We start from the raw sequence: 7,767 nt of genomic DNA on the forward strand, positions 1-7,767 counted from the left end.
CCCCCTCCCCCCCGCAGCCTGCACTGACCCTCTCCCCTGTCCCCCCTGCAGCCTGACCAGGCAGTGGACTCTAGAGGATGAGGAGGAGCAGGAACGTGAGCGCCGGCGGCGGCACCGAAATCTGAGCTCCACCACAGACGACGAGGCTCCCAAGCTCGCCCAGAATGGAGACGCACCGGCTGCCCAGAGGTGCCCGGGTGAGGGTGGGGGGACGAGGCACCATTTCCCTATCCCAGGTGACCGGGATGGATTTAGCAGCCCCAGACAGACGGTGTACGACAGGTTTGGCCTGCCTAGCCAATGTGATGAAGGTCTGAAGATAAGCTTCCAGCTCCTCACCCTCCCTAGACTCTCGTCCACACACCAGCCCCCTTACCTCTTCGGAAGCAGAACATGGGCGACTTGCTGAGATCGCTTACCCAGGGAGTGGCAGGGCCAGACTTCTCGTCCAGATCTCTCAGTGTCTGGCTTAACCCTTTCCACAGCCCACGCTGCCTCCCTGTCTCCCTGACTCCGTGATTCGCTCCTGAGGGGAGGGACACAGGGGCTACTCTTGCTGCCTAGATTTTAGGGCTATGAGGGAAAGCAAGTCCCCCGTGTACCAGGACAGTGGTGGGCACTCACAGGGAAGGAGTCTCATTTCACCCAAATAAACTCTGTTTGCAGATTGGGAAGCTGAGGCGCAGACAGTGAATTAACTTGCCCCAAAGCACACAGAGGGCAAGGGGGTGAGGGAGGAAAGGAATCTCCTTTGGCTGGAGGCCAAGTGCTACAGGTTTTGGACAGTCTCCTCATGTTACTCTTGTTCCCTTGGGCCCCCCGGGCGAAGGGACAACTCTGTGTGTGCCCCGGGCCACGCCAGGGCCGTGGCTGCCACGTGACTAACAGGAGTGCAGGGTGGCCTGTGGGAAGCTCTGGGTTCTACTCCCAGTTCCACCGCACATTATCTGGGTGACCTTTGACACATCCCTGAATGTCTCTGGTCTTGATCTAAGCTCTAAGGGGCAAAGACTGCATTTATTCCTTTTGACCTCCAACGCCCAGCACGGGGCCGGGCACCTGTAAGGTAGCCGTTCAGTGTTTGTTGATTGGGTCTGAACATGGGATAGTTGGTCCTGGTAGAGGTTTATCAACTTTTTAAAAGCACGGAGTGCTTTGTTCAGATGATTTCCTGGAAACCCAATATGTAAAGCAGGTAAAAGCGATCCTTATTTAAGTGATAGTTGGGGGGTGGGGGAGGCCAGGGCTCTACTTCCTCACCCCCTCCCTGGCAGCCCCGGAAGCCTCTCTACTGGGTCAGGTCGCCCCAGGGTCTCTCCCACCTCTGATAGCCTCTCATTCTTATCTCCCACCCCATCTCCCATCTTCTGGCCTAGACTGCCGAGCGTGGAGGAAGGAGAGGTGCCCAAGCCACGAACCTCAGCCTCTAAAGATGAGGAGGACACCCAGGCCATGCTCAGGACCCGGCAGGAGCAGAGGCAGAGGCGGCAGGTGGTGGAGGCTGCGCAGGCCCCCAGCCCGCCGGGGGCACAGGAGCCAAGGGACAGCTCTGGCCCAGGGCAGGCCAAGCAGCAGCCCCTTGTGCCCAAGAAGGACGGGGAGCCGCCACCTCGCCGGAGACTGAGCCGGGAGCGGTGGGGCCCCTGGGCCGGGGAGGAAGAGAGCTTGGCGGGTCGAGAGTCCGAAGGTGGAAAGAAGGAGGTCTCAGAGAAGTCGGCAGTCTTGGAGAAGCCCCCCGTCCTGGGGAAGACATTAGTACTTGGAAGGAGACTGGTCTCAGAGGAAACCTCCATCTCGGAGAAGGCTCTGGGCCCTGAGAAAACATCTGTGTCAGAGAAGAAGTCAATTCTAGAAAAAACAAGTGTGTCGGAGAAGCTGCCAGCCCCAGGGAAGACTTCAGACACAGAAAGGAGAGTAGTTTCTGAGAAAGCATCGCTCTTTGTGAAGTCTCTGGTGTCAGAGAAGACCCAGGCCACCGAGACAAAGCTGGCCCCAAAGAGGGCAGCCGCCTCAGGGCAGCCCCAGGCAGGGGGACAGCTGGCCTCGGGGGGAAGCCAGCCCCCTCCCACCACAGGGCAAAGGGGAACGGCCCTCCCCGAGAAGAGCCCACCATCCTCGGCCAAGCTGGGAGAGCAGGGGGCGCCAGACCCTCCGACTGTGGCTTCCCGCCTCCCGCCCATCACATTCCAGGTCGGCAGTGCCCCTGCCCCTCCCAGCCCTGCACGTGCCCCTTTCGTCCTGCCCCAGGTGGTCTCTGGCTCCCTCGCTGTTTCCTGTCCTCTCACCGTGAGGCTGGCTTGGGCCGTTTCCTCTCCCCCTACCTGCTTCTGGTCTCTGTCAGAACAGACACTAAAGCAGGGGCCAGCTGAAAAGGGCATCAGCTGTGTGACAGAGAGCACCACCACCCTGCACCCCATCCTCATCCAGGGCCTGGATTTCAGGACACCAGCAGACTTTTGGGAAGCCACAGGTCCTTCCAGAAGTTCTGCTGGAAAGCTCTGTCTGGTGGCCCAGCCCCACAGAACTGTGTCCACCATCCCCACAGCAGAGGCGGAGAGGCGGGAGGCCCCGGAGGAAGGCATAGGACTGTTTTCTTCCCCCCCCTTCCTCCTGCAGCTCCTGGGATGAGCCAGGCCACATAGGGTCCCCATGGAGGCTTGGGCTTTAGGCTACCCAGACCTCCTGTGTGACACTCCCGCACTCCATCCAGGTGAAAATTCCCAGCAAGGAGGAAGAGGTGGACACACCCTCGCCCACCCAGGCCACCTACAGCAGCTCCCTCAAACGCTCCAGCTCCAGGACCATCTCCTTTCGGGTGAGAGCCCAGGGCACCTTTTGTCTCCAGTCCACTGGAGGGCAAGCCGGGGAAATCAGCATTTATTACAGCATGAGGCCTTAGGTTAGATATCAAGTGGATCCTTTGGCTGGAGAGGGGTTTTGGATTCCCGTGGGTGGCCAAGAGCAGATGACTTGGATTAACTGAAGGAGAACAGGTTAATGACCCAGCGGGTGGATGTGGATGAGACTGAGCAGCCCCACCTAGTGGGCAAGGCCGGAGCTGCAGGAAGAGGGCCCCGGGCGGATTCAGTGGCAGGGGCCCCACACCTGCCTTCATCAGTTCCTGATCTCACCCGGGAGGCTGGCACAGGGGGAAAGGGTAGGGGCTGAGAGCAGTGGGGCTCTCCTAGAGCTCCGTGCTCTGCCTCTGCTCCAGTAGTACAAGTTGTGTGGACTGGAGACTCATCTCACCTTCTGGTATTTACTCTCACTTCCTTGGCTCGCTGGGTGGTTCATTCATTTTTCACTGACTGTGCTTTGTACCCCTGATGTGTGCCAGGCCCTGGGGAGGAAGCTGGAGGCCTGGTGTTGATCGGGGCTGGTCCCTGCCTGGCAGGGCTCATGGGCAGTAGGAAGGCAGACAGGAAAATAGATGGTTGAGGTGGGGGGTGGGGCACAGGAGGGGCTTTTGACCCAGCCTGGTGGGTGGGGGCAGGTGTCTCCCAGACAAGAGGAAGGCCTTTAATGGAGGTTTGGTTGGGGGTTGGAGGAGGAGGAGGAGGAGGAATATTCAGAGAGGTGAGCCCTTCCCTTGTGGAAGGCCCTGGCCTCCTTGGGACTCTCACTCATCAGAGCCTTTCCTTCTTGTTTCAGATGAGCCCCAAGAAAGACAACTCAGAAACAACCTTAACCCGCAGGTCAGGGGCCTGGAGGCTCTGGCTTTGTCTGATCTGGTCACGTTCAGCCTATGCATGTTGAGTGCCTGCCGTGTGTACTCCCAGGCAGGGCCACAGGGCACCTGAGGGGAAGGTGCCATCCTCAGCCAGGGCTCCAGGTCCTGCAGGGACACTGGACTGACACGAGGGTTGGAGGCCCAAGGAGATGGAACAGGGAGGGAAGGGATCAGGGAGAGCTTCCTGGAGGAGGCAGGGCTTGGGTGGGGCTCTGAAGGTAGAAGAAGTTGGGGTGGAGAGGAGGAGGAGGGCCTCTTAGGAGGGGGCCTATGAAGAGTACAGGGAAGGGGAAGGCTCTGCTTTAGCAGGCCTGATGCTGGGGGGCCTGGGAATCCACGTGTTCCATGAGCATCCCCGTGCCCCATAATTTTGATGCAAGTAGTTTAAGGACTGTGGTTTTTTTTTTTTTTTTTAAGATTTTATTTATCTACTTGACAAGAGACACAGCGAGAGAAGGAACACAAGCAGGGGGAGTGGGAGAGGGAGAGGTAGGCTTCCCGCTGAGCAGGGAGCCCGTCTCGGGGCTCGATCCCAGGACTCTGGGATCATGACCTGAGCCGAAGGCAGACGCTTAACGACTGAGCCACCCAGGCGCCCCAGGACTGTGTTTTGAAGAAAAGAAACTGAAATGGGGTCTGAAAAGCAGTTGTGCTTATGTATTAGGAATTCCATGCACTCGTGCTGTGTCCGTCTGCCCCTACACATTTGCGGAGGCCGACTGTCCTGGGCTAGGCCTGGGGTGACGGTGGCGGCAAGGGGGCCCACAGATGAATGAGACATGGCTGCTACTCTCCAGCATCTCCCATTGGGCCAGTAAACATGCAAGAGCCCCTCAGCAGGGAGGTGCAGGGACAGGAACGTGGCCCCGGAGTGGCGGCAACAGCCCAGCCTGCGGGAGCCAGAGGACATGTCACAGAGCAATTGACTTCCGGGTGGGACTGGAAAGAGAGGGCCCAGCACAAGTAAAGGCACAGAGGGTGAAAAGCGTGAGGTGTCTGGTGAACTGGCACATAAGCATGTGGAGAAAGGGGTTGGGGCATCGGGGGGACACTGGTGTCAGGAGGGGAGGCAGGGACCAGACCACCAGAGCCTTGTGTGCTCTACCAGGGAGTTTGGTCCCTGCCCCGTGGCCTGAGAGGCTTGAGCTGGAAGGACGGACAGGGTGGGCTTCGTTTGGGGTGGGAGCGGTGGCGGCAGGAGGGGGAGAGCTTGGGGTGGCAGGCCAAGGGAGCAGAAGGAAGGTGACTGCGGTGGTGGGGAAGGTGGGGGCGGGGGAGATTCAGGAGACGTGTGAGGTGTGAGGTGGAAGTGACAAGACGGGGGAGGAATGGCAGATTCTTCTGATCCTGGGGGTGTCCTGCTGAGTGGGATGTTTCTAGGGAGGTGAGGAAGGTCCTTGGACTTCTGCAGTCGGTTTTCACCTTGGCCAAGTCATTAGAGTCTCGTTCAGTGAGGGAGGCCGTCTTCTCTTTGTCCAGAGGGTGGGTGGGCACTACTCAGGCTCCGGGAGGGCTGAGGGCAGAGGTCTCACCTGGTTTGTCCTGGCCTGTCCTGGTTTGTCCTGCAGCGCTAGCATGCGGCTCCCGGCTGGCACAGTCAAGTTAGGGGAGAAGCTGGAGAGATACCACTCGGCTGTCCAGGTGGGCAGGGCTCCTGCGGAGGGGCCTCGGTACCCGACCGGCTTGGTGGGTGTGGCCTGGGCGCCTCACCTCCGTGGGGCAGCCATCTGTGTCCTCTGTTTCCAGAGATCAGAATCCGTCAAGTCTCCCGGCTCCTCCCGCACCGAGTTCTTCGTGGCTCCCGTGGGCGTAGCCAGCAAGCGCCACCTCTTTGAGAAGGAGCTGGTAGGCCAGAGCCGAGCAGAACCGGCCTCCAGCCGGAAGGTGAGGGGCTCAGGCCCAGCTGGGTGTTTAGGCTGATTAGGCCTGAGGCCTCCAAACGTAGAACCGGGTGTTTTCATGTGTCCACTTTGGCAGAACCTGCCGTTGACTCGAGTTGCCACGCACGAGCCCATCTCCTTAGCTGCGCACAGCACTCCCTTGGGGGGTGGGGGTGGGGGTGGGTTGGGGGCCTTCCCGGGTGTACGTGGCACGTGCTGAGTGGATATGGGAGCAAGGTAGGATCGGATCCTTGTGCCAGGGCCCTTTCTGAAGACACCATGCTGTTACCAGCAGCTCCAAGCCCTGAGATGCAAGCCCTTCTTTTCAGGATAACTTGAGGCTTTCAGGGGTTGTGACATCAAAGCTCAACCTGTGGATCAGCAGGACCCAGGAGTCTGGAGATCAGGACCCGCAGGCACGTTGTCCCTCCCTGAGATCTCGTGCTATGGGCCTTTCATGGTGGAATGACCTGGGTCAGAGAGGGGGCAGCCCTGAGGGAAATGGAGATGTGCCCGGAGCGGAGACCATGCGGAGTAGGGAGGCCTAAGTCTGTCACCAGGAGGCAGCAGAGAGGAGGAATGGGTCTGGGGTCTTCCCTCCCAGGAAGGGGAGGGGCCTGGGGAATCCCAAGCCCCCTCTGCAGTGTGCCTTACTCTGCCCTAACCCCTCACGTCTCCAACCAGGAGGTGCGGAAAGAGTCAGGAGCCACCAAGAGGACCCAGTGGGGAAACAAAGACTCCTCCCTGGATGTAGAGGTGAGGGGCAGAGAGGGGCTGGCCCTGGGGAGACCCCGCCCCCGCCCCCGCCCCCGCCCCCACCCCCACCCCTCCAACTGCATAGTCCCAGTAGCCGGAATGTCAGGGTTCTGCTCTCAGGCTGGTTTGACCCAACCTCGAGAACACTGGTCGGACCCCTGAGCTGGTTTCTCTGTGCCCGCAGCTCTGCAAAGCCCCTTCAACAAGCAGGTTCGGGGCTTCTGACCACTGTGGGTGTGGGCCTCGGGCCAAGGGATGCCTTCCTGTCCACAGACCCCCTTCCCTCTCAGCCCTAGGAGCCTCCTTGTCTTTCCTGACAGACCTCTGCCCCACAGGTGTGACGAGCCCTGCCAGGATGGACCTGCGAGTCTGCATCTCAGGGGCCCTCCCTCAGGCCAGACCCTGCCACCAGCAGCATCCCTGTCTCTCACCCCTGCTCCCTCTCTGCCTCTGGACCTGGCGCCACGGGTGTCGGGGAGCCTCAGCCACCTCCTTCCCAGTCTAGCGTCTGGGGGCGGGTGTGCCCCGGCCCCTTCTCCCACTGCAGGCGCAGCAGATCCTGGGACCCGCTGTCCGCCCAGGCACAGCACCGACTCTCGTCAGCACCGTGTGACCTCCACGTCCTGTCCGGAGGTGGCCTCCAGGCCCTGCTCACGTCCAGGGGCGGGGCGGTGCTGTCCCCCCTGGAGTGTGCCTCCACGTGCCTGTGATGTCTGTCCCTCACTGAGGCCTGGAGCCACCCCTCTCAGTCCCGGCGGCCTGCCTCCAGCTTGCTGAGGCCCGTCAGGCCACATTGGCCAGGCGCTGCCCTGTGTCTTCCGTGCGCCCTGTCTCCCTGCTTCCTTTGCCTCTCGCCTCCTTGGCCTGCTGCTCGGCCAGCAGCTTGGTGCCGTTTTGTGCACCCCTTCACCCTCTTTCTGAAAAAGCTGTTCTCAGGAAAGAGCTGATAAACTCATTCACTCTCAGGTGTGACTAGTAAGACCTTAAGAATGGATTCCTTCCCGGAGGACTTGCTTTTGAGCGGGGTCGTCTGCAGAGTGTGAGGAGGATTGTTGTGACTGGATGGGGGGGTCAGGTGTTGTTTTCCCTGCAGCCCCTCTTTTCCTCACGTTGGGGGGGGCGGCCACCCGGTCCTAGCCTAGTGGCTTGGCGGGGGGGCTGGGACTAGAGTGCCACGGCTCCGCCACGCTTCCCCAGCGCGGTCTCCCCGCCCCCAGTGTCATGGCCCGTGTGAGCTTGGAGAAGGCTGAGCTTTCTGAGCATCTAGGACAGACCGAGCTCGGTCTGGTGCTCTGTCGAACCCCTTAATGCTGTAATTTTAAAAAAAATGTATGTATGTGTGTGTACACACATGTGTATTATACATATATGGATATACATTTATATCACACACATATTTAT

At 60.0% G+C, this 7,767-nt stretch overlaps 1 protein-coding gene across 1 annotated transcript in view; it reads left to right on the forward strand.

Moving 5' to 3' along the window:
• Positions 1-7,751, forward strand: part of LAD1 (ladinin 1) — a 20,439-nt gene extending 12,688 nt beyond the window's left edge. The window contains exons 2-10 of the mRNA XM_021682720.1: positions 52-189; positions 1,377-2,190; positions 2,711-2,815; positions 3,652-3,695; positions 5,299-5,371; positions 5,477-5,614; positions 5,940-6,026; positions 6,295-6,366; positions 6,702-7,751. Of these exons, the coding sequence (XP_021538395.1) occupies positions 52-189; positions 1,377-2,190; positions 2,711-2,815; positions 3,652-3,695; positions 5,299-5,371; positions 5,477-5,614; positions 5,940-6,026; positions 6,295-6,366; positions 6,702-6,707 (1,477 nt within the window). The 3' untranslated portion in view covers positions 6,708-7,751. The remainder of the gene's footprint in view (positions 1-51; positions 190-1,376; positions 2,191-2,710; positions 2,816-3,651; positions 3,696-5,298; positions 5,372-5,476; positions 5,615-5,939; positions 6,027-6,294; positions 6,367-6,701) is intronic.
• The last annotated feature ends 16 nt before the right edge of the window (positions 7,752-7,767 follow it).

This window comes from Neomonachus schauinslandi, chromosome 6 (genome assembly GCF_002201575.2).
Source record: "Neomonachus schauinslandi chromosome 6, ASM220157v2, whole genome shotgun sequence".
Taxonomy (NCBI): domain Eukaryota; kingdom Metazoa; phylum Chordata; class Mammalia; order Carnivora; family Phocidae; genus Neomonachus; species Neomonachus schauinslandi.